This window comes from Harmonia axyridis, chromosome 3 (assembly GCF_914767665.1).
Source record: "Harmonia axyridis chromosome 3, icHarAxyr1.1, whole genome shotgun sequence".
NCBI lineage: Eukaryota > Metazoa > Arthropoda > Insecta > Coleoptera > Coccinellidae > Harmonia > Harmonia axyridis.
The window spans coordinates 13,622,808-13,647,997 of record NC_059503.1 but is presented as its reverse complement, the minus strand read 5'-3'; the positions used below and the strand labels follow the sequence as shown (position 1 = coordinate 13,647,997).

At 31.3% G+C, this 25,190-nt stretch overlaps 5 protein-coding genes and 1 non-coding gene across 8 annotated transcripts in view; 4 read left to right on the top strand and 2 right to left on the bottom strand.

The window, feature by feature from the left end:
- The first annotated feature begins 1,346 nt into the window (after positions 1 to 1,346).
- Positions 1,347 to 4,781, top strand: LOC123676510 (amidophosphoribosyltransferase-like). The gene is made up of 6 exons (XM_045612422.1): positions 1,347 to 1,740; positions 2,150 to 2,420; positions 2,523 to 2,769; positions 2,992 to 3,359; positions 3,455 to 3,797; positions 4,462 to 4,781. Exons 1-6 carry the CDS (start codon positions 1,511 to 1,513, stop codon positions 4,614 to 4,616), a joined length of 1,614 nt encoding a protein of 537 aa, XP_045468378.1. The 5' UTR covers positions 1,347 to 1,510; the 3' UTR covers positions 4,617 to 4,781.
- Positions 4,780 to 10,623, bottom strand: LOC123676509 (xaa-Pro aminopeptidase 3). Of its 2 annotated transcripts, XM_045612419.1 has the most exons (9): positions 10,355 to 10,623; positions 9,983 to 10,141; positions 7,203 to 7,432; positions 6,778 to 7,094; positions 6,456 to 6,661; positions 6,131 to 6,301; positions 5,429 to 5,670; positions 5,250 to 5,370; positions 4,780 to 5,046 (listed from the first exon to the last, which is right to left on the bottom strand). In XM_045612419.1, exons 1-9 carry the CDS (start codon positions 10,482 to 10,484, stop codon positions 4,880 to 4,882), a joined length of 1,743 nt encoding a protein of 580 aa, XP_045468375.1. In that variant the 5' UTR covers positions 10,485 to 10,623; the 3' UTR covers positions 4,780 to 4,879. The 2 variants fall into 2 exon arrangements, with proteins under 2 accessions (XP_045468375.1, XP_045468377.1); XM_045612421.1 differs by lacking the exons at positions 9,983 to 10,141; positions 10,355 to 10,623 and adding an exon at positions 7,487 to 7,759.
- Positions 10,624 to 11,688: 1,065 nt separating this feature from the next.
- LOC123674809 (protein mono-ADP-ribosyltransferase PARP12-like) lies at positions 11,689 to 13,921 on the top strand. The gene is made up of 3 exons (XM_045609899.1): positions 11,689 to 12,104; positions 12,432 to 12,749; positions 13,323 to 13,921. The coding sequence occupies exons 2-3, from the start codon at positions 12,433 to 12,435 to the stop codon at positions 13,585 to 13,587; spliced, it is 582 nt and encodes a 193-aa protein (XP_045465855.1). The 5' UTR covers positions 11,689 to 12,104; position 12,432; the 3' UTR covers positions 13,588 to 13,921.
- A 759-nt stretch (positions 13,922 to 14,680) lies between these two features.
- Trnas-uga lies at positions 14,681 to 14,762 on the top strand. The gene has a single exon. It is a non-coding gene; the product is annotated as a tRNA-Ser (tRNA).
- Positions 14,763 to 15,035: 273 nt separating this feature from the next.
- Positions 15,036 to 16,054, bottom strand: LOC123674793 (adrenodoxin-like protein 2, mitochondrial). The gene is made up of 2 exons (XM_045609879.1): positions 15,833 to 16,054; positions 15,036 to 15,774 (listed from the first exon to the last, which is right to left on the bottom strand). Exons 1-2 carry the CDS (start codon positions 15,979 to 15,981, stop codon positions 15,438 to 15,440), a joined length of 486 nt encoding a protein of 161 aa, XP_045465835.1. The 5' UTR covers positions 15,982 to 16,054; the 3' UTR covers positions 15,036 to 15,437.
- Positions 16,055 to 24,566: 8,512 nt separating this feature from the next.
- LOC123676275 (single-minded homolog 1) overlaps positions 24,567 to 25,190 on the top strand; it is a 64,202-nt gene continuing 63,578 nt past the window's right edge. The window contains exon 1 of one of the 2 annotated variants that reach the window (XM_045612081.1): positions 24,567 to 24,741. The gene's annotated coding sequence lies outside the window, so the exon portion shown is untranslated. The remainder of the gene's footprint in view (positions 24,742 to 25,190) is intronic. The other variant, XM_045612080.1, reaches the window with a different exon arrangement.

Sequence of the window (25,190 nt, the reverse complement as noted above, 5' to 3'; positions counted from 1 at the left end):
GGTAAAATATCTTTCTTACCAGATGTTGTTAATGTCAGCAATTGGGATAAATATTTTTTCCAAATACAATTCCATATGGGGTTTGGGCATAGACCTAATATTAAGTCTATGGGTTTGGGTCGGTATAATAATGGGTCATAAAAGGTCATATAATAAGAACCGTTTGGGATTTGCCAAATATCGAAGTACAGTTCTATTAGATATGTTCAAATTTTAACAAATTCCAACTTTATCTTCACTGTTGTTTTTTTTTTATATTCTACTTGAATTATTTTCTGTTATATTCTAGTGACGCAATCAAATTGAAATTTTGTACTAAGCTTGAGATTGTAAATATAAATCTAAACACGACATATCAATTGTTTTTTTTTCAATATTTTGCTTAAATTTTTTATGGTGCTGATCAACATAAATATTTTGCATGAAGCTAGAATTTATATTGTTTTATATCCCCACGAAAAATTTGAACTATCCTGTTTATCACTAAAATATCAATTATCCATTTTTTGATATTTCTTCTTGTGTCGCAAAAAATATGAAATTCTGAATGAAGCTTGAAATTGCAATTTATATTTACGGAAAATTTTAAATCAATCGAAGAGTTTTTAGTTTCAAAATTAATAGGAACAGCCGTGTTTACGGAACTTCTGGTTGAATTATGCTCATCAATTATATGCTAGATCCGGACCTACCCAGAAAATTAAAAATATCATCGTTCAAGAGTTATCATGTTTACGAATCACGGATTCATCATCATTTTTGATACCCCATTCGGCTCAAAATTGATATGAAAATCGAAATGATATTCGAGAAATAAGTATTTTTGAATTATTCTCCGATTATAATTAAACTCACACTTTATGAAAAGGACTTTAGTCATTAATTGCTCTGCACTGAAGATTTCAAATATATTTTTCAGATGAATTTAATATCCCAGAAATTTTTGAACACATCAATCATGTATGCTTATGATATCGAAATATAATAGGTATCACTATATCATTTACTTCTGAGTTAATTAAAAATATATTTGAGTAGCGCCACAATTGCAATTAATATTCAATTTAGATGTAGATATATGTCTGATAGATTTAGTTGGAGCATTCAGCTTTCAAATGATGTAAACCAACACAATAAATATTTTCATTATCGAAACAACAATTTGCCGCAAACAACTTAATCTCTATTTACCCCAGTAACGATCCAAGGGAAAATATTTCCATAAATTTTTCAGTATTAATGACGACCAAACTTAACATAGTTTAGTATATCGATAGCAATTTACGCCACTCAAATTATGAAACGGCCTATTTCGTAATATTTTTAAAATTTACCGCACCGAATAATCCTATTTCTACCGAGGGTTATCGCAAGTTCACCATTACCGTGTTTACAGAACCTATATCAATAGAAATTCATGATGAAACATATCACTGCGATCGAGTAAAACAGAATTCTTATTTAGTTATATTTTTGTTGTCATACCAATAACTTCGAGAAATCTTGAGAGATGTCAGAGGGTGAATGTGTAAGTGCTAAAGCATCAGGTTGCGATTGTGGAGGAACATGCGAAAATGTTGCCCAACAGATGACTTTGGATAAACGAAAAGGTAGAAAAGGAGTGAGTTCAGGTTTGACCCATGAATGTGGAGTTTTTGGCTGCATTGGCACCGGAGAATGGCCCACCTCTTTGGAAATATCACAGATCATATGTTGGGGACTTGTTGCTCTACAACACAGGTAAAGGCTCCTGATTAATCAAATTTTACTTAATAGTGTTCGAAAATTCCAAGATATTTTTTCAGAAAAAAAATTTTTCAAATATATTCATAGAGTACAACTTGAAATAACTAAAATATTCCTAGTTTAAATTTAATTCAAAATTTTGCTGTAACACCCTGGATCGCAACACTACCTACAAATAAATCCAAAATTATCAAAAATGGGAAGGATGACGACATATGTACCTTGAAGCAGTTACAGTTCATTCACCAAGACCAATTCAAAAATGGATAGGATAGGAGTTCGAGAAACCTCTAATTTATCTGATATACATTAACGCATCTTCCAATCTAAGAAATACCCTTTTTTTTCAATAACCTCCATTTAATCTCCACTAAATAATTCACTAATTTCTTCACTTTTTCAGGGGACAAGAATCTGCTGGGATAGTAACTAGTGAAGGCCAATGTGTGAAATCTTTCAACATCGTCAAAGGCATGGGTATGATAAGCAATATATTCAATGATGAAGCCATAAGAAAACTAAAAGGCAATGTTGGAATTGGACACACCAGATACTCAACATCAGCTGCCAGCGAAGAAGTAAACTGTCAACCCTTCGTAGTACACACACAACACGGTGCTCTTGCTGTAGCACACAATGGTGAATTGGTGAACTGCGACAGTTTGAGGAAGATGGTAAAAAAAATCCCCCTGCAAAATGTTTAGTGGAACACACTAAAGAATACTTCCTTTAACATTATCAAGCCATTAATGGTAAACTGAACATATTAATTTCAGGTATTAGAAAGAGGCGTTGGACTGTCAACACATTCAGATAGTGAACTGATCACACAAGCACTATGCCTAAATCCACCAGAAGGTGAATCCAATGGACCAGATTGGCCTGCTAGAATAAAACACTTGATGACACTTGCACCATTAAGTTATTCACTTGTAGTTATGTTGAAAGACAAGATATATGCAGTACGAGATACGTATGGAAACAGACCTTTATGTTTAGGAAAAATTCTGCCATCTAATGAGCGTAAGTTTATAGATAGATAGAATCTTCATTTTAGATATGCTCTAAATAAATAAAATAGTGCCACATCACAAAAAAGATTAACAAAAATATTTACACAGTGGATGTGGCTATAAGTTGATCTAAAAAATATATACAATGACTAAAGATTTAAAAAATTAACTTTTTATTTCTGCTACATTTAAATCAACGCTATTAGTTATAAAGAAAATATTCTCTTTATAGCTCTAGACGGTGACTGTGATGAAAGCAGAGAAGCTCTTGGTTGGGTAGTTTCCTCGGAATCTTGTGGGTTCTTGTCAATTGGGGCGCAATATGTTCGAGAGGTATACCCTGGAGAAATAATAGAGATGACTAGAGAAGGAATAAAGACAATTGACATAGTTAAGATGGAAGGCCTTAGGTCATTAGCATTTTGCATCTTTGAATATGTGTATTTTGCAAGAGGAGACAGTATTTTCGAAGGCCAAATGGTATTTGCGGTTAGAATGCAGTGTGGTAGGCAGCTGGCTATTGAGCATCCAGTTGAAGCAGATATTGTTAGTTCTGTACCGGAATCAGGAAATGCAGCAGCACATGGGTTCTCTAGGCAGGTATGCAATCGATCTTAATATAATTATCATCATGCATAATATGAAAATATTTTGAAGGTCCTCATGATCAATTCTAAAATCAATTTTATTTTTAGAGTGGCATCAGGTTCGCTGAAGTACTATGTAAAAATAGATATGTAGGAAGATCATTCATCCAACCAAGTAATCGGTTGAGGCAGTTGAGTATAGCAAAGAAATTTGGTGCTTTGGCTGACAATGTAAAAGGAAAACGCTTGATACTCATCGATGATTCCATTGTTCGTGGTAATACAATTGGACCTATCATTAAATTGTTGAAAAATGCTGGAGCTAAAGAAGTACACGTAAGAATTGCTAGTCCACCATTATTGTATCCCTGCTACATGGGAATTAACATACCAACCAGAGAAGAGTTAATTGCAAATAAAATGAATGCAGAAGAATTAGCTAAACATGTTGGTAAGTACCTATATCTGATTAGATAGCATTTACCATAATCTGATGTGTGTTAGTATCACTCGGCACTTTACTAGAAAGCTGATGTAACCACACTATGTGAAGGATGTAATAAAAATACATAGTAGAAGAAAATTTGTATGAAGATGAATTCACAAAGATTCTGAATAGTATATGGATTGTTATGCAACAATCATATAAACCACAACTGGTTTAAAATTGAATTTTCTATTGTTACTTTCCTATGAAGGATCGTAATTTGTCAAGCAATTGATGTGAGCCAAAATTTTAATCTAGATTAAAATTTTGGAAAATTTTAAATCTTTATCGGAAGATGTCGAAACTTATATAAAATACTAATTAAAAGATTGTGTGGTTTCTTCAGCTTTCAAGATGAGTATTAGTATTAACTGGAATAAATTATGACCTATTCACTGATTCATAAAATGAAATATCCTCAAAAATAGGCTAAGAATAATTAAAATTTTCATATTGTGAAAAAAACCACTCAACTTGATCAGCGCAAGAATTAATATAGAAATAAACTTACCAAAGTAGCTGATGGACAAGAATCTTTAATCCTATAACATCATCCTGATAGTGTACTTTCATAAATAAAATTCTGATTGTCACTCTGAATATATCATAAACTATGTTTTGATTTAAGGTGCTGACAGTTTAGCCTATTTGAGTGTCGAAGGACTTCTCAAGGCGGTCAGATCAGACATAAAAACAAAGAATGGAGAAATCAAAGTCGGACATTGCACTGCCTGTCTTACAGGTGAATATCCTGGAGGAGTACCAAATTTATTGGACTGGTAACTTATCAAATGACTGAAATGAGTTGAATAATCAATTTAATTTATAATTTTGAAATTAAATCTCATACATATGTTGTGAATATTTATTTTAATTACGTTATTTAGAATTAATTGTAACTAGAATATAATTTGGAAATTACCATGAATAAATGATCAAAACATCATACTACTACTTCTTTTTATCGACTGAAATTATATAACATAACATTTTTTACACAAAATTTATTCTTAAAAGACCTACTTAACATTTACAACTGTTTCCAATCAATGTGTTTTGGATGAAATTTTCAAAATATCATCTACTTCTTTTGGACAACAATCTGTGAGAACTTCTGGCCCATCAGCAGTGATCAAAACATCGTCTTCAATTCTAATACCTATTCCACGGTACTCCTTAGGTACAGATTCATTATTATCTTGAACATAAATTCCTAAAAAAATATCATATCTTACAAACCCTTGGGATTAAGTTTGATTATATTATGAATTCTCAATCAATATTCTAAATTCAATAATGTAGCAATTTATTGCATGATTGTTCCAGCAGGCTCTCATTACATCTAAAATGTATGTAATTTTCAATTTTTGAGTTGAGGTTGAAAATATGAATAATAGAAATAAAAAGAATATTTACCTGGCTCCACCGTTACAATCATTCCAGGTCGTATTGGTATATTTCTTGTGATAGATGGTGTGTCATGTACATCCATTCCTAAATAATGTGATACATGATGTGGACAGAATTTGTAGGCAGCCTAAAGAAAAAATGTAAAAATACGCAAAAAGTTAAAAAAAAAATATCGTAAAACAAACCTTGAAAAGAGACGTTCCAGTCAATGATTTTGGAATGAGACCAATTTCCTGTAACTTTTTACCAAGAATCTTACACATGGAATCGAACAGTGAATCAAGAGGAGGTAAATTTTTACATAAACCTATTATTTCTTTCTGTGTTTCCAGAACAACATCATATAGCTCCCTCTGTTCCTTTGTGAATCTTCCTTCTATTGGCCATGTTCTTGTTATGTCACTTGAGTAACCATGATACTCACAACCTTAAAACCTGTTCTTTTAATTAAAATAACAAAAGAATACAAAAATATGACTTAATAAAATACTAAAATATTTGATCACTTGAACATCATATTTTCCTATTTTATGTTCCCTCATAATTATATGGTTAATTTTCAAAACGCATATATACACTGCTCCAAAAAATTGAAGAAATTTTGAAATTAATGAAAAATAGTAGAAAACTAATACTTCCTTCTGTTAAACCTCTCAATTGTTAACCATAAAATCAAAAAAACATTTCAAAGAAAACAAATTATCAAATTTTTCCCTATATCGTAAAAGCATCAAGAGATATCAATATATAGTTATTTCAGGAACACACTTTGCTTAGAATTCTTCAAAATAAATACCTTTAAACTTATAAATAGTTTCAGGAATTAAATTGTGGTGTGTTCATTTCTTGAAGCAGTGTATGGTGTATGTATATGTTGAGTGACTTACCTGCATCCATCAAAACCATTTCTTTATCAGTGACTATCTGATTATTAGTAATATAGTGTATAATATTAGCTCTTCTACCACCTGCTACAACTGGAGGATAAGCAAGATATTGAGCTCCCCTCAAACGACATTCATAATCTACCTTTGCATTTATTTCATGCTCATTGATACCTAGAATTATTTCTTTGATGAATAAATTGATTTAAATTAATGATAGTAATATCCGACAGTTTGTTTTTATTCATCAACTTCCCAGCATCTAAATTTGAAAGAATAAAATACGTCTTTCAATTTGAACAATATGTGGTCTTAAAAATGAATATACCTGGAAAGGAAGATTTAATTGTAGTAATAATAGCTTCAGATGCAATTTGGCAAGATTTTTTCATCAATTCAATTTCTGCAGGACTTTTTATCAACCTCAATTGATCAATAAAAGTCTTTGGAGAATCCATGAAATTTTTTTTCTGTTTTAAAATGTTTTCCATCACATTATGCACGTTCTCTTGTACAGGAGACATTACATCATACCTAAAATTTATCACAATTTCAAATAATTATTTTTTCAATTTCTTTAATGAAGTGTCTCTTTTGAAATAATCAATAACATGATGAAAAAAATTTAAATTGTATTGAAGATAGCCCACCATAATTGTAATTCTTTCTTGGATTTCGAATTTCGTTGAAGGTAGTTTTCTAATTCTTTCATAGGAAAACCTTGATCAACTCCAAAAAATTCGTTAACAGTAGAAGGACATACTCTAGGGCCATCCCAAAGTTCAGTATGAGCATCTTTACCCTGGACGAAAAGAACTGATGTGAATTGATCTGAATCATTATTGATCAAAACAAGGCAACTATCAGGCTCTTGGCATCCTGTTAGATATAAAAATTCAGTATTTTGTCTGAAAACATATGGTATTTTGTCTGACATGTATTTTTTAGAAGCAGAAGGTATTACAACCTGAAATGAAAAACATGTAAGACTAAAATGTAATTAGTTTTTTTTTATATGAAGAATGAAGATTTAAAAACTGGTTAAATTGAGATATTTCATTGGTTATATACATACCATAAAATGTTTGCCCTGATTTTTTATTGTATTGAATTGATTAATATTCTCAATTAGTTTTGCCCTTCTATTCTGATACTCTTTCGTTGTTATCATGGGAGTTATTTCATTAGATTTCAGGAGATGAGGGTGGGTGTAATGAGTCGGTTGACCGATACATTTTTGAGCAGATGAAAAACTTTGCTCTGGTTGTCTAGAGTATGAAGAAAATTTGAAAACCTTGATAAAATCTGGAAAAGTTTAATTTCAAAATTTATTTATTGAATACTTGCCTCTGATATTACTTTTTGAATACTTGGAGGAAATAAGAACAGGCAGTTTTTTCAACATTTTACCAATTGATAAATGTATTTTATATATTTAATTCATAATATGTATATCATGTGTAAGGTTAGAATTGGTTTCACTTTTTTTTAATAATCAATTTTTACTTAAAGTGTGTTGTCTATGGTTGTTTTAATTTATGGGAACTGTGGAAGAAGTTCAAAATACGGTAATCGAATACATTCAATTTTTTTTATACGAAAACGTTGAACGGCCACATGATAAAAATATTTTTATACTTTTTATCTTAAGATTATAATAATATTTTTATCATGTGGCCGTTCTACGCTTTCGTTTTCAAACTCCACTGGTCACATAAACAGATCCGAATAAATCAATTGGCAAGCCTTTCTGGGTAGAAAGTTGCTTTCATAAGTTCCAGAGATCAGTTAGCTCTGATAAGTTCAGTTCTTCTCTAAAAATTGGATTTAGAGGATTTATGCAATTCTTAAATCGTTCAAACTAGTTATTAGGATGCTTAACATGTATTAATTATCGTTTGGTCGGCTTCTACTAAAAAAAAGGAGGAATAGCTCCACAGGGAAAGATATCTGTATCTATTGCCTCTGAACAGTTCTTGTTCTAATTAGTATATGGTTCTAATAAACAGTTGTTGAGAAAATGTTCTTATTAACTGATGGTTTCCGCAAACTGGGTAAAATGTTGTAGTTCTGAAGAATTTCCTTTTACAATGATGTCACATATAATTATTCAAATGAAATCGAAGAATATTTAATAAAAACTCATTAGAAGAATATTGGATCTGTATATTGTTTATTGTAAACAATAAATTATTGTTTGCCACAAACTACAACAATTCCATAGTTATATTTAATATTGAAAAATCGTTGCTAATTTATTATGAGATGGAATTTCGGTAATTGTGAAAAAACCCAGTAAATTTTACGAGTAGGTAGGTACCTGTGAGTTGAAAGAGGACGTATTTTTATTGCACCAATAATGTACTTAACAATGGAAGTTCACAACTTCTGTGTACCTTATTAATAAAAAAACAAATTCCTTTAATATTTCACACAAAAATAGGAGATAAGGGAATAGGGTAGTTTAGAGATCTACCTCCTAATATAACAGAGAAAGCTCTTTGGAAAGTTTTATTGTATACAAATACTGCAGAAATGGCTATTCCAAGATTTGTTTGGATAATTATTTTTTATGACTATTTTGAATAATCAATTAAAAATATAAGGCACATGAGAAATAACTATGTACATAAAACTGTAATGTGAATAGCTATAAAAATTATTGAAGAATTACATAATTACATTTAACACATTTTTTTTCAGCAGGTCAACACTTTAAAAATGAAAAATATCATTTACAAATTGAGAAAATTTAAATAATAATAATATATGTTCACATATACCTACTCCAAAAAAATTATACACTTGTGTTTGTGTATTTTTAATTTTTGTGGTAGTGTCTTTTCGTCAATCCAAATTTTTAATCCATTTTAATCTTATATTTATTTGTACAAATTAAATATTAAGGTTTGTCTAATATTTCTGGTTCCTGTTTGAATTTCAAGCCGGAACCAGGTAATAGATTAAGTCATAATAGTCATCAGAAAAATATTAAAAAAATCCAAGTTGTGTATTTTTCAAATTATATTGAATTTTTTTATTCGCAATAATCCTTTGATGCTTTTGAAACTCCCATTGCTACAAATCTTTACTATATTCCAAGCTAGAGCAGTTGGCTTAGAATTAAAGGATACAGGTTACAGAAGCACTATCCAGGATAATAGAGAATAAATAAAATTGGAGAAATGTAGATTTATAGCAACAGGACTTTAAAAAACATCACAGGGAGTACATCTCCTTGAATAAAAATGCAATATAATTTGAAAAATATCCATATGACCTAGATTTTTCTTTAATTTTTCTGATGACTATTATAACTTAGCCTATTACCTGATGATTCTGGCTTGAAATCGACTTCTGGGACACCTGTGTATATTCACATATTTTTTTCATAATTTTGAGCTTGAAGTTCATAACGAGCAAATAAAGTTACCATTTCCAATTTTAGAACTTGCTGAAATCTAGCTGGTAATCTTTTGAATGTTTGTGCATAACTCATGAAAAAATGTTCTACCTCATCAAATTCATTCTTCTTTCTTTTCTTTTCAGATATTAAATTTTTATTTATTGAACTATCTGTACTTTCTGTACCATTTTGAATGAGAATGTGGATTCTTTCATCAGGGTGATCTATATTTTCTTCATATGAAGATGTTTTTTCATGTTTATATACTGTATTATTTATTGAAATTTCATTAGTCTCAGGAATATGAAAAAGATCTGATATCTCTACATTACTAAATTCAATTTGAGGTTCGATTTGTGTTTCAGTTATTTTAGTAATTACAATATCATTATTATCAACTGATTCCAAACTCTCTTCAGCCTTCACTTTTGTGTTACTCTTATATTTACCTTTTCTTTTATTAGGAATATTATCCATAAATTTCATACGTTCACCCCAAGGCCAATTTCTGTATTTTTTATAAATTTGATGTGATGGATTGAAGTTAACCTTTTTGTATTTCGAATAATTTTCTTTCAAACAGTTCCATTTGAATCTCCAAAAGTTACCTAGAAAGGATAATCACTATAGTCACTAAATAACCGTCCTTGTTCAATATTTTCATTTTGATATTTGTAGTAAATAATAAAGCTCAGGCCCTTTGAGATCAAATATCTTTGATATATATTTAACATATTACAACGTGATATTTAGAAGTGTTCAATGCTAATAGAATTGAAAAGTTTCTCTCAGGAAAATAATTCCATGAACAAATTTCCTACCATCTTCTTTGCCCATTATTTGAGCTATTTCATTCCAGCCTTCTAATCTCTTTTCTCTATACTTGAAATCAACATTTCTGTTATCATAGAGAAGAGGTCGTTCTTTAACTAAATCTATTAATTTTTCCATAAGTGTATATTTTATAGCGAATTGTTCAAATATCAGATTTAAAGTTACTGAACTGGCATCTACTATCAGTTCACTGAACAGATTTAACAGTGATGAACAATCTGGACGTCTGGGTCTGGTGGTCTGGTCCACTCGTCCATAGATAAGAGATATCCTTGTCTAAATGTCCATAGAGCATTGAACTAAATATACAATCATAGAATTAATGTATTATTAGTTCAATGAATACAATTTTAATTAATTCTATGCCATAGAGGCAAAGAAAATATAAATCATAGAATGGAATAGAAATTGTGAAACGAATAGTCATATATCTTATTTATTTTCTTTTATTGATATTGAAGAGAATACTATTGACAGTGTTTTAGCACAGATTAGTCTTTTGTGTTAGCTTTAGCGTGACTATATTTTCTAGGATTGGAAAGTAATTCCTTGACAAGAGCGTAGAAATGGGGGGTACTGGGGTAGTTAACAACACCCCCCCCCCCAAGATTTTCAAAATATAACATTTTAGGATTCTCTCGAAGACGAAGAACAAAAATGTTTCCTTTTCCGGTTATGTCGTTTATGAGTTTATTATCGATTTCAAGTTTTTCCTTTTATTGAACTACGAGCACGTCTATGTCGGAGGTTTATTATTTTTCTTTATTTACCCGCTTTGTCGGCGTTCCCTTCTTTTGCCATCTGTGATTTTTGCATCCGTGATCGGTATAAACTACCCGTCATTTTCGTCAAAAAATTTTAATACTGCAGTTATCAAAGAACTGAACTGAGTTATTCGCATCGAAAAATTGTCTGTGCTGCGTTTTACAATTTAATGTGTTTCATTCAAATTGCAATTTTTTTGTGAAGACATAAGTTTTGGATTAACTTTACAGAGTGCCCTTGTTCTTCGAATAGCAAGTATAACAATATGATCTTTGAAGTACTGAGGGTACATAACTTTTATCAATTCTTCGTTTAGTTCGATATAAAAGTGAAAAATTACGCTTATAGTGAAACCAAATAAAAATTAAATATTGAATATGATCATAACAACCAGTGGCGTACCCAATGGGGGGGATAAGGGGGATATATCCCCCCCAGGAGGAATATCCATTATATGTATCAACGTTATATATCAAAATCTCATTATGAGTAAGCAAATTTCTTTGGAAAACTTCTTTAAAAGAAGGAAAATTTGAATTTTTTTTTCTTTCGGGGCTAGGCGCACTAGAGCTTCGAGCCCTTGCTATGAGTGGAACGCGCCAAAACGAAACTGTCAAATTCAACGTAAACAAACCAGCGTTCTACAGCTGTCTCGTACTTTATGCGAAGTAACGGTCTTCTTTCTCTCTCACACCTGTCAGGGCTCGAAGCCCGCAAATGCGGGGGGTGCTTCAGGGGAAAGGGAAAGGTAACGCGAGGGCTCGACGCCCTGTTTAGTGGAACACTACAGCTCCTGACGTTGGCTGAAAAGCACCTAATATATGTGTTTATCTGTCACTTTGAGACCACAGAGATTCTTAAGATTACTCGAGGTTACTCTGTGAAATTACTGTTCAAAGTATTTTACACTATCGAAGGAAAAACAGAAGTTAAAAAGTTTTTGAACTTACTTTGACAAATTCTAACTACCAGGTAAAAATTTTGAATATCGTGTAGAAGTGATTCCTTTATTTGATGAATAAATTGTAATATTTAACATTTTGAAATGAGTCTAAACTACGTTTTTGAAATGTTTAGTTGTGAAAGATTGTAATTTTAGCATAATCGCACGGTTTGAAATATTTTAATACAATTTTCAGAAATATTCGTTTTATTCTCAATTTAGTAATTTAGATTGAATCTCATTTCCTATAGTTTAATAAAAGTATAACGTTTTTCATTTTATTTCTATCAATTTGGAACTAATATAATTCTTATTCCATATAATGATACCATTATTTTACTTTTGTTTATATTCAGAATGCTCTACAAGGACATGTTCAATAATTTACCTGAATACTGGACTCCGAGGAATTACACCAGACTGTATGATCCTTTGGTAGAAGTTCCAGTGTACTCGGAGGAGTACAGACAAATTTTTGATCAATATGAAATTCAAGTGCAGCCGGGCCCTTTATATCGAATACAAAATCCACATTTATTCCACAAGTTTATGCTGAAGAAAAATGATTATGCCATACGAGGTTCCTATCAAATTGTTGATCTTTTTCATGATACAGTGCAGGCCAATGTGAATTCTATCATCACTTACAATATTGATTGGAAATATGGGGAGAGGTAATTTATAATATTTTCTTATTACTTCATTTTTATTCATTCTTGAAGAATTTATGACTAATAATTATTAGGTCTTTAAATACATCTGACTGTTACGAGTATGAGTCCTAGAAAATAAGTAAAAAAAAGTTCACATTTATTGCTAAATGATAACTTTTCTCTTGCAAATTTAATCTCACAAATAGTTTAATATGATTACATGTCATTCGTTTTCATTGTTTTTTTTTTTGGGAAATTTGTTAGGCATTGGCTCATTCTATAGCTAAATAAAATCATGATAAAATTATATTTTCAATAAAATACAACAATTATTTTGAAACACCTAAGGTATTTTACATTTAAACTTTAAATTTTAGATGAAATATAATTTTTGTACTCTTTTGAAAATTTTTGGGAATTCAAGTTTATCATCATTCATCACTTCATCAAAATGATTTTTCATCAATTAAGAATTGAATTAATTGAATATTACTGTTATTAAAGGTAAAAACAATTTCTAAAAAGTGATAGAGTACCAATACTACCAATTTAACAAATGTCTGGATCATATTGACCAAATTTAAATATTTTTAGGCAAAGATATGGACCTGGGGTCTATTTCTCAACTTCTGCATATAGAGCCCACAAAAGGTCTAATAAGAATTTTGGCCCACATAAAGCAATGTTCTTGTTTGATGTTCTAGTGGGTAGAATTCAATTGGCAAGAAAAGGAGAGTATCTTCCGGATTCTGGTTATGATACAGTGCTTTCAGAAGATAGACAAACTTATGTGAAGTATTTTGACCATGAATATTATCCTAAGTATGTGCTATACTACACTGAAAGCACAGATTATTAATTTTGAACGAGAGAGAGAACTCCTTGAAATTATACGAAAAAATCAGACTGACAAATATCAGATAAGTTTAAGTTATCATTTCTATTTTGTTACTATTTGGATCTTCTCTGAATTTTATTCTAAGATGATGAAATTTCTATTTTTTCTTTGTTTTTCGTTATCTGAAAAAAAAATTTTCATCCTTATATCTATTTCAATATTAGTGTTATTTATTTTGTTAGGTAGTTAGATAAGAATAAATATTTTTGTTATTATATAATAAACATTTTTAATGTTCTGAAACATGATATGTAAAGTTTGTGATACATGTTATTTAAGGATAATAAATTACTAATTTTTGTAATTATTTATTTCCTAAAAACTAGCAATTTCCCTTGAAGTAAAATGTTGAAATATTCAATGAAATTTAGGTATTGATTAAATTATTAATAATGATTTTCTATCTGGGTTAATATTGAATTCAAGAAATCGCTAATATAATTGTTTATATTGAGCAATATAATCAAAAATTTTTTTGTGGCATCAGAGCGAATGCCTGGATATTATTTTTCAATAGCTACCGAATTAAATATCTGAAACTTAATCAAATGAACGCATTTTTTTAATTTCTGCAGTGAATTGTTGATATTTGACAACATTTTTTGTTATTATTTTTGATTTGTTAAAAAAAAATAGTGAAATTTGAAATGATCCACACATTTTGAAACGCCAAAATATCAGAACCTCGAACAGCTTATTTTGTAAATGCTATTTTATATAAACATCGATTCCTCTGCATAATATTTTCATTCTTGTGCAGCCCAAAACTCTAAATATTCATATTTTTGTCTTGGCTAAATATCTGATTCACTAAAGAGTCATTTAATAAAAAGTAAAAGAAAATATAATGATGAAAAGAAAATTATTTTAGTGAAATCAAAGGAGTCGACCTGAAAATATTGCTTTTCCGTTTCTTGAGAACTAGTCATGAAGGCCATTGGATTAGTTTATTAATTTAGTATTATTTAAGCCTGAGAACAAATTTTTATATTAAAAATAATAATAATATTACCTTGAAAATTATGTACTTATTAAATCCATCTCTCTCTATCAAGCTGCGGTGTCCGAGTGGTTAAGGAGATGGACTTGAAATCCATTGGGTTCTACCCGCACAGGTTCGAATCCTGTCCGCAGCGATTCTTTTTTTTTTATTTTTCAATGATTTTTTTTCATTTTTGCTTTATGGAAATCAATTAAATGATCTCAGCTATATTTTTTTCAATATTTAAATTGTGTAAGTGACTAGTATTTCATTTCTACGCACACTTAAAATTTGCAATTTTTGTTTGATTACTTAATTTCAAAGAAAAGTTAATGGATAAAACAAAGTTGGAATTATTATCTAGTGACTGTGACTCTTTACTCAATCATCAGTTAATTTCCTTATGGCATGGCATTGAAACAAAATCAAATATATACATATTTATTAAAACATTCTCAAAATTATTTATGTTCTATATTTCGAAAGGAATAAGTACATATTAAAATTTTTTCTAAAAAAAGGTTCATATTAGTATATTGAGAAAAATTGATGAAATTTTCCAATTTTCATTTCATATAATTGAAATAATAAAATTATGTTTATTTTATAGAAGCTATTTTAGCTGTCAAAAGTACCTGAGTTTTATCAGTTCCATTCATAATCAATTTTATATTCTACACTAAGGTTCTTAAAAAAATTCTCATAACTAACTAATATTACAAGTCCAAATATCAATGCAACAATTTCACGTTGATATTCCATTTCAACTTTTAATTAAATATCACTGGAGGTCTTGACAAAATTCTATTTAAATAAGATACTGTAATTGTCATTCTCTTGCATCGTTAATTGTAGCTGGTACTATAACTTCTAAACCATCAAGTTTTTCACTTAAAATTATCTGACAACCTAAACGAGATGTGTCTGTCAAGTCATAGGCTAAGTCTAACATATCTAATTCTTCATCAGACGGTTTATCAGGTAGTTCATTATAGTCTTTTTCTTTGAATATTAGATGACAAGTTGAGCATGTTAATGTTCCTTCGCATGCACCGAAACCATCCAAATCTACATTATTGTTGACTACAACATCCAGTAGGGAATCACCTACTTTCCCTTTTACTTTGATTTTCTCCCCATTGGCTTTCAGGAAAGTTACATTAACCCTGCAAGAAATTTATAAGTAAGTGATTGAGTAAGAAGAAAAAATGGTATCTTGCTCACATTTTTTCGCATGATTTGGGAGATGGTTTTTCTTCCGTTGAAAATTTATACTTAGTTGATTCATTCAGAGGAGTTACTGAGGGCTTTATATTCCTTAATAAATTTTGGGTAATAGGTATTGTTCTTTTGAAAATTTGCCCCCAAGACATGGCCAAAATATTTTGAATTTCTGGAAAAAAAATCGGGTCGAGTGTAGAAATTTTGGAACCTATAAAAATATTGTCTTGTCAATTGAGATCACAGAACTATTTAAGTATAACATTATTTTTTATTCTTTGGACTAAATTTCATTTATGTTTATTAGAACTGACTCGCACGTAATATGAACAATTTTATTGGGATTGAACGTTCTATTATTGCTTTCAAAAGATTCGATGTGAATGTTAGAAAAATATTTATACTTTTCCAAACAGGCACTGCATCCTTTTATAGATCGCTGTAAAAAGAACTATAGATATGAAATAACTATTTCTTTTCACAATTAATGAAATGAATATACTGAATTTCATTTCTATTAATTAGAACTGCCAAGAAATATTTATAATTTTAATGGGATTGATCAATGATCACACCCTCTTCTTATTGTTATCACATTCTATTAGACTTCACAAATCATAGATGGCGCTCACGTTGATTTCACTTTATTTCAATTCAAAGTTTGGGGAATTATGTCCTAGCAAAGTCAGTAAATATTTTAGTCGTTAAAAATATAAAAATTTGTATTTTCATTCGTATAAATTTGCTTGAAATATTATTATGGGCATAAAAGTCACCTATAATTTAGCGACATCTATTTTGTATCGTGTTCTTGAGACTGATTATGAATTAGATTTTATCCTTATCATCACAAATGTGAGAGAAATTTAAGCATTATTTCATTACATCATAAAACAGATTTGGGAATAAACAAATCTAATATTAAGTAGGTATTAACCATTGTTTTCAATGACGAATTGAATATTCGAATCCATCAACCTGAATTTGACGATCGAAGACCTGACGTTAATGTAACGGTGATAGTAAATATCACTACGCACGTTCATTTTAAATCATCAGTACTGCTTCGCATTTTCTGAAGGATTTAAAAAAATAATAGGGTAGAAAAACGGAACTATCGATTAGATCGGCCATTTTTATTTATCCTACACAAATTGGCAGTCTGATTGTCAGGTCACCGGTACCGTAAAGGCCAGGGCCGGCCCTAATTATTTATTTAGTGAAATCGAAATATCTAGGCAATTTTCCGCCAGGGGATAATTTTTGAAAAATACAAAAAAGGTGAGTGCAAATTCGAGTGAAAATTTTCAAATTTAGTCTCTGTTCGAAAATTTGGAACCTCCCAAATATATCATACTCACGTCATAATATCCTTCATCAGGCTACCTACATCACTCAGAACTGTTTGTAGATGATATTTAGAGGTTTTATTTAAACTTTCTTTCAAAATTTTTTGAAAACCAGAATATTGATATTTCTCATCGTTTTAAAATTATAGTATTTTTTGCTAGGGCTTAGGAAGATTGCTCCAGTTTTTTTTCTGTCGAAAATTAGTATTTGATGTCATAAAAATATTTACGAATCCTTTTCTGCGCGCTCTTTCCCCAAACAGAACTATATCATTTCGTCTCGATGTATGTACCTATTTTTGGAATTTTGAACCTAGATTGGTCTCAAATGATAAGGTTTGACCATAGTATAAGGAATGGAATCCTTTCCTTATACTATGGTTTGACTCAGTAATGACGAAACTAGTGGTACAGTTTTGAATGAATTTAATTTTGTTGTCAATATAATAATGATAATCAAAACTGACATTACATTATTTCAAAATTGCAGAATCGGTCGAGATGAAATTATTGCCTTTTTACCCAAATTCTTCTTGAATTTTCTCTTGGTCTTGTGCATATTGCGAATAAGATTTTTTTTGTTTCCTGCTTCTTATTATGTCATTAAAAAAAAAATTTCATTTTATGAAAACAAAATTGTCCCTGAAGAGAGAGCGAATTTGGTTGATGAAATTTCGCTTGAAACGTGAATTTCATTATTATTTGACTTATTTTTTGACATTTAAATTCATCATTAAAACTGAAGAACCGATCTAGATGAAAATTAATAAAGTAACAGCTTCAAGTTTCATGCAAAATTTCATTTACCTGCCTAGATCGAGTAACGAGACCAAGAGAAAATTCTGGAAGAATTTTGAAAAATAGACAATATTAGTTACACCGAAAACAGACCTGATTGAGTTGAAATTTTGCGCCTACCATAAAAAATGCCGATTTCAATAAGTCTTGTGCAAAATTTCATGTTGATCGCTTAATCAAAACTTCGAACTGAATATCGAGAAAAAGGCTAATATTTTAATGACAACCTTTTGTGTAGTTTCACATCAATAAAAAATGATGAAATGAGAAGGAACCTTGCAAAAAACACTTTTATTCATTAAACTTATTGTATAAAAGAACCGAAAATATCATCTTTTTTGAAATAGAAACATCAATTAAATCAATATAAATAATAAAAAAATAAAAAATAATAAAAAAAGAAAGTTTTTTAATATTGAGAAACCTCCAGGCTTTGTTTGATTTCATAATTTTCCTTCCAGGATCTAAGACACATGAGGCATCTTAAAAATTTATCGCCTTACCTATATTGCGGGTTTTTGTAACTGTAAGAGCAGCTCTGGAAAATTGCCTTTCAACAGGAGCTGAAGATGCTGGTGTTGATAAAAATCTTTGGCCATTTTGGCCTAAGTTTAGAAAGATATTTCTGAAACTATATCAAAATCTACCAATAGATTTCATAGAAATGTGAGAAAACTACTAAAAAAGTCACACTGGCGAATGCCTCAGTTTCTTGGCGCTCAAGGAATCCCCTTATTTAGTCTAAGCGTGCATCGAGATTGGAGAAATATATGACTTGCAACGCGTGCATATAAAGCTCAAGTAATATCGAGTAGTGGTGTCCTTAACGGATTTCCCCTCCTCACGAAAAAAAAAATATATATCAAGTAGCTTGATGTCAAGTCAAGCTACATAGATAAATATCTGAAATCAAGTCAAGCCGAGCTCAAGTATGTCATTTTTCCCGAGCTTGATTTTCAAGTCGAGTATTTCGTTAAAATACAATATAATACAATTTATTTGCATAAATTACATGGAATAATACAATTTTCTTCAACATTAGTAAAAAAATATATGCAAGTTACTTGGCTTGATGAAACCCTACGTATTACCAGAACTATAGCATCCCAATAATTCCAAAATAACTGACCCAACTAAACCAAATTGAAATTTGTATATAGGTAGACATAAAATAATCAGTCGAATGTTCAAGACAAATTTTAGAAGGATCGTATATCATCAGAAACTTTCATAAGTTAGATAAACTAACCGATAACAATGACATCAAAATAAATCACATATATTTTATTATATTATACATACACATCTCTGTGGTCTCCATGGACGCAATAAGCGAATGAATGAACGAAATATCAAAAGCTCCTAATGCCAAATTATCGATTTTCCAGACTTTTTTTTATAATCGAAGGAAAAATATTTTTTTTTAAATTTTTTTTAATGATTATAATAATAGTACATTCAATCAAATTTCGAAAAAAGCTGATGCGCAAATTAATTAATCTATTATTTCATGAGACCTACTACTCCTACCGAAAATCAAGATAGATACTTCATCCCAAAATCAACATCCCTGTTTCTAAGTTACTGGTATTATGAACGATTTCCCCAATAAATGAATTTATTGAGTTTAATCTTACAATATATTATGCGGTATTGAAAGGTATTCAAAAAAGCATTAATACAAGGTGAAAGTAGCACAATTGAAGTTCAGTAACATTACTAAGAGAAACAAATCAACTATGCATAAATTTTTGCTACGACGAATCACAGTTTAGCTCTCTAACCCCTTATTTTACCATATAAAACACCGTTACCCACATCCGTCAACTATTTATTTCCCCCTAATTTCATCCAGTTTTTAAACTCCGCCCATCGTTCAAAAATCCTGGATACCGTCAGGGATTGGTGAGACGCGCGAGCCATCACAGCGGACGTATGGCACCGGTTACGGCAACATCGCACGGAACGAACCTATGCCATATACTCTCACCCCACCTTTTAACCGGCTTGTATCTCTCTCTTTCTCGTTGCGATGCTATTCCCATTATTTCAAGAAGAGTTCGTTCCGTTTGGAGTGTGATCCAAATACTTTGGGTAGGGTTAACGTAAGCTTCTGTTATCGGAATGTTACAAACCTTCGCAAGCCTGTGCCTGGCTGCAGATAGTGGACTTTATTTGCTCAGCTAAACGTCATTTGTTTCAATCATTTGCGCTTCCTTTTAGAAGATCATAATCGAGGACTTTATGATGATGAATTTGCATTACACAGAGTTGTTTAAGTTTATGTCGATTGTCGATGTCGAATCAGATATTAGGTAAATAGGCAAATTTGCTTTGAGGGGTTTAAGGTTTTGTTTATTTGTCTGTTAGGTACTATATTCCTACTCACTTATTAGCTAGATGAGATTTAATATGTATATGACTATATATACAATATTCTATGACTGCAGAAAGTAATGAAACATCGAGAAACTATTCAGATTTCTTTTTGGTATTTGGATGTGGGCCAAGACGAAATAATCACTATTTTTGCTTCTGAAATGGGGGGACTTCAAAGATTTTTGCGAAAAAGTCTGGCTTTAGCCGTCCGTCTACCGTTTGAAGCTTTTCTCTGAATTTATAGAAGAGATTTAAATGAAGTTCATTAGGTATATAGAATAAAAATTCAAAAATCTGTAAATTCATGGATCGTACTCTAAAGCTAATATAAGCTATAGCTTATATTAGCTTTAGAGTACGATCCATGAATTTTGAAGGCATAAAATCAAATTTTCAAATAAAAAGAATAATTTCTCGGAAACTTGGCAACAAATACCGACTTAATCATGAAATTGAGAATATGTCGGTTGAAAAAATGTACCATTTCGTCTGTAATTTTTGTACTTTGAGCCGGTCATAGACTCAAACGATAAGATTGATTCTGTCCGTCGGCCCGTAAACACGATAACTCTCGAACGGAACAACCTAGAAATTTAAAATTTACAGGGTAGGTTTGGATCCCGAAAATCAATTTCGTTAATGAATTTCTGACTAGGGGTTCCGTGAATATGGCCGTTTGAAATTTTGTTTTCCTCATCATTTCAAAACTACTTCTTCAATTGAGTTGAAATTTTCAATTTAGAATTATTATTACAATTTTAAGTCTCTTGCGATATTTCATGTTGATCGCGTAACCAGAACTAGAAAAAATTCAAGAAGAATATTAAAAAAAAAAATTACCCAATAAGAATATTATCCCTGACCGACGGAATTGGGACGTTGGATGAAATAACATTTTCAAGCTCCATGCAGAATGTTCCAAAATCTACCTTGGAGTATTATTGTGAATTAGGGAATCCTCAATAAAACAAGTAAAAAAAACGATGATTGGTTGTATTGTAAGACAGTGCTATTTGAAAAGGTCGAGTTAACGATTACATTATCTGGGATTAAAGAGAATATTCTATGGATTAATATCATCAAACGATCGATAATTGGCTAATCAACTTGCTTTAGCCAACTTGCATACATTGATATTCTATGACATTTCTCTTCACGAACAAAAATTCTCACGTTCAAAATTGATCGAGTATCATTTTATTATTATTTCATTTATTGAGTAGGTATCATTTTATTATAAGCTTTGGCGGATTTTCCAGCAGGGTGTGTAGGTTGAAGTCTATAAGGCGGCCGATTTACAGAATATAAAACATGATTTAACACACACAAAGTACGAATTTCGAAAATTTGAAAAAAATTAAAATATGCAACAAAAAAATGATGGAGCATAAATCATAAAGTTAGAATTTCATTGATAGAAAAAGTAATTGATATGATTGTGGTATAAAAATTCAGTGGCGGCAAAAGTTGAATTGTCTACAATCAGCAAAAGCTGAATGGCCTACCAGTGGCGTACACAGACATATGAGCTTTGGGGGGGATAAGGCTCAGAAACAAAAATAACATTGGTTATTCGTTTCCAATGTCCATTGAATTTACAGAAACTTCTTGAGATTGATTTTCACCTATCGAAGTGTCAATTGTTGTAATCAAAGGAAAAAAACTGGAAAATTCGCCTGCATCAATTTTCCTTCTTTTGAAGAAGTCTTCCAAAAAACTTTGCTTACTCATAATTTTGATCAGTATAGAGATCATGCAACAAATAGGTACATTGAGAGTTAAACACGTAATATAGAAAAAGTTCACGTCATCCACCATCCACCTCAAACTAATCAACAGAATAGGTATAGGTACTAAACTTACTGACCTATCTTTGTGTGAGAAAATGTTGTTAACGCAGTAAGTAATGGAATTCAAAGTGCCGACAAAGATATTCTTTGCGACAAAGGGATAATTTTATATAGATAATAATGGTATTATTTATTATTGGAGTTGAGTCTGTGTAGCGGCGTTGTCGTAAACTTTTTCATATAAGTAGAGCAGATGAGGCGTTTACCAATCTATCGGTTTTCGACATGTGGAAAAGCAGACTTTGCAGAGTCTGCTTTTGAGCAGTCACTGTTTGAATAGTTTGAAATGTCGGCGAGAATGCCATTCAGTTGTATTTTCTAAGATGTCTAAAAACTTGGTGTATCGACTGATTAGATTTTGTTTTGCCAATTTTGAGAATATTAGTTAAGCTTCTGATTCGCTAGGATCAGGTTTTAATTATCGTATCCTGTCAAAATCAAAGGAAAAAAGATCGAAATGAAAAGTATGACATTGCGACGCCGCCACGAAATAAAACTAATATATTTTCAATTTGTGAATGTCCATTCAAAAATTGACGAGTGCATATAGGTACCATGTTTTTAGACATCTTAGGGCCAGTTGCACCATTTGCCTAAACATTGACTAAAAATTTAAACATTGATTACTCTCTGATTTCTTAAGGGAAATCAGAAATTAATCGATGTTTAAATTATAATCAAAGTTTAGGCAAATGGTGCAACTGGCCCTTAGTATTTTCTCATCACTTATGAAAGGAGTCATTAAAGATTCTTGCATTCTGGAAAAACTGAATTTTGCTATTCTAGACCAGCCTCTAGAGTTAGAAAGACAATTTATATACCGACACCTCGAACGAATACTTTTATACTAATACAATATATAATTTGTGTAATGCTGATGAAGAAGAAGAAAAAGAAAAACAAGGAGTGATGTCTGTAACACTATGCGAGTTCTCACTTGGATATTTTTAATTGTTCCATTTCCAATATCAGATCTTATTATTAATTTTGACTGACTGAGCATTTTTTATTATCGTTTTTGTCCTCAGAATTTGTAAGATATGAGTAAATATAAATTATTTTTCATATGCTCCTTGTTCTGTAGTTGGGTTTTGAACCTGTAGAACATTGTATATAATATGTATGTATATTAATTAAATGAGTAATAGTACCTATATTCTAAAACAAGTTGCAGAATGGGCTCCTATTCCAACACGAATGCGAAATTCGAAAACAAGCGACGAAGGAGCGAGTTTTGGAACGCATGAGTGTTGGAATTGCCTTCTGCTTCTGCAACCAGTATTAGACGATATTTTCTCTATTTCAGTCTAGTTTTGTGAAATATTGTCGACATTTGATGAAAAATTCAGATCATACATCCTAGTGACATTTGTATTGTATCTTGGCAGTTGGTGTGACTGTTATGCAAATTGAGAGATTACGGAATTTCAATTTGAATCGTATGTTTTGAATTTTTTAATAATTTATAATTATGCATTAAAATCGTGAATGTCTGACGAAATCTATTTAACACTATTTAACACAGAATTAAGAGAAATTGCGAATAATGTCGCAAATCATTTCACTAAATCCAAATTATATTATATTGACAATAATTGATGTGTGTTGAGTTTTGATAGGATTGAAAGTCTGACGTCTGTGTAGACAACCACAAAATGAAAAATATAACTGAAAACAATGCTGTAATGAGTTCATTACAGTACTGTTTTTAAAACTGTAATAAACTCATTACGATACTGAAATAGAGAAAAAAAATTAAATAAATTTATTAACTTAAAGGAGCTAAAAAATTAGAGGAATTTCTCTTCGATTTTTACGCGATTGTTTATCATCAATTTGAAATTTATATAGCTGGTATGTAAATAATGATTCTGCCGACAACATATCGAGCCTTTTGATATAACCGCTGGTTGATGAATTCGTTAATTCAATTTTTGCATGATCGAACTATTGAGCGGGGGAGGAGGGAGAATACCCTCCTTATCTCCCACTTAGGTACGCCACTGTAACCTACAGGCGGGAAATCTTAATATCAGGCCGTTTCTCTTAGCTTATAACTCAAAGGACCTTTAAATTTCGTATCCACTACGACCAAACTTCCCAAAAAACCTACCTATACCCCAACAACAAAAATCTCCGACTTCCCAACAAACAAACCCCGAAGAAAAAGAAGATCAAGGTGACGCAACAAACAACCCCGACTCATTAGCAGCAGTCCCATCGAAAGCAAACATCCGCACTCCCAAAAACGCGCGACCAACAAACGCTATGCTCGAATAAAACAGGGGTCGCTTCCACTCGGGAACGTTTCACGAAGGAGGAAGCGAAAGGACCGCCTCTCTACAGCCTCGCGCCTCTCTATCATCGCCCGTGCCTGCTCCAACCGCTGGCAGTGCCTGTCCAACGATCGCAGATCGCCGAGACATAGTCCGAATCGCTCGCGCTATCGCTTTACCCTGTGCTCGCGTGAGTTTCGCCTAATTGGGCTATTTAGACTTACCGGTGTGCCGGTCCAAGCCGTCTGGGACAGTCCAAGGTAAGTGTGAGCGTTTTCAGGGACTTAAATTATGTGTGATTTGGCACGATCACGTTCTGGCCGTTGCGTCTGCCAGGTTCTGTAAGGAATATACGCGGTGCCAGTTTGTTTCCTGCGTTTGGTGATTGTCGTGGAGGTTTTTGTGGGGTTTTTGGGTAAAGTGTGTGGTTTTTGAATGTGCGGTTTGTTCTTTATGAAGATCTATGTTCGTTTGGTTTGTGGGTTTTATGCAGCCGACTGCGGAAAACTGGGAAAGTCGGAGTTTGGGGTTTGGTCCTGAGTAACTACTAGGTTCTGATGATGGTTACATCGTTGCCGGAATGATTTGTTGAAAGCTTGTAAAGGTTTAGTGCATTAGAGTGTGTTTACTACAATTTCTTTAGTATACGTACCTACATAAGATCTTTAAATACAGCAGGAATATTCAAATTTTCCAAGTAGGGAATCAC

What these genes read in the sequence shown, in the direction of transcription:
- LOC123676509 (XM_045612419.1), bottom strand. Translation starts at nt 10,484, where the DNA reads ATGGAAAAATTAATAGATTTAGTTAAAGAACGACCTCTTCTCTATGAT. An exon ending in ATCAGGGCAAACATTTTATG is followed by an intron (nt 7,095 to 7,202) that starts GTATGTATATAA and finishes TTTTCATTTCAG; the next exon opens with GTTGTAATACCTTCTGCTTC. An exon ending in GATTGTAACGGTGGAGCCAG is followed by an intron (nt 5,047 to 5,249) that starts GTAAATATTCTT and finishes ATATTTTTTTAG; the next exon opens with GAATTTATGTTCAAGATAAT.
- LOC123674793 (XM_045609879.1), bottom strand. Translation starts at nt 15,981, where the DNA reads ATGTCTTGGGGGCAAATTTTCAAAAGAACAATACCTATTACCCAAAAT. An exon ending in CCCAAATCATGCGAAAAAAT is followed by an intron (nt 15,775 to 15,832) that starts GTGAGCAAGATA and finishes AATTTCTTGCAG; the next exon opens with GGTTAATGTAACTTTCCTGA.
- LOC123676510 (XM_045612422.1), top strand. Translation starts at nt 1,511, where the DNA reads ATGTCAGAGGGTGAATGTGTAAGTGCTAAAGCATCAGGTTGCGATTGT. An exon ending in CTTGTTGCTCTACAACACAG is followed by an intron (nt 1,741 to 2,149) that starts GTAAAGGCTCCT and finishes TCACTTTTTCAG; the next exon opens with GGGACAAGAATCTGCTGGGA. An exon ending in GCGACAGTTTGAGGAAGATG is followed by an intron (nt 2,421 to 2,522) that starts GTAAAAAAAATC and finishes TATTAATTTCAG; the next exon opens with GTATTAGAAAGAGGCGTTGG.
- LOC123674809 (XM_045609899.1), top strand. Translation starts at nt 12,433, where the DNA reads ATGCTCTACAAGGACATGTTCAATAATTTACCTGAATACTGGACTCCG. An exon ending in GATTGGAAATATGGGGAGAG is followed by an intron (nt 12,750 to 13,322) that starts GTAATTTATAAT and finishes AAATATTTTTAG; the next exon opens with GCAAAGATATGGACCTGGGG.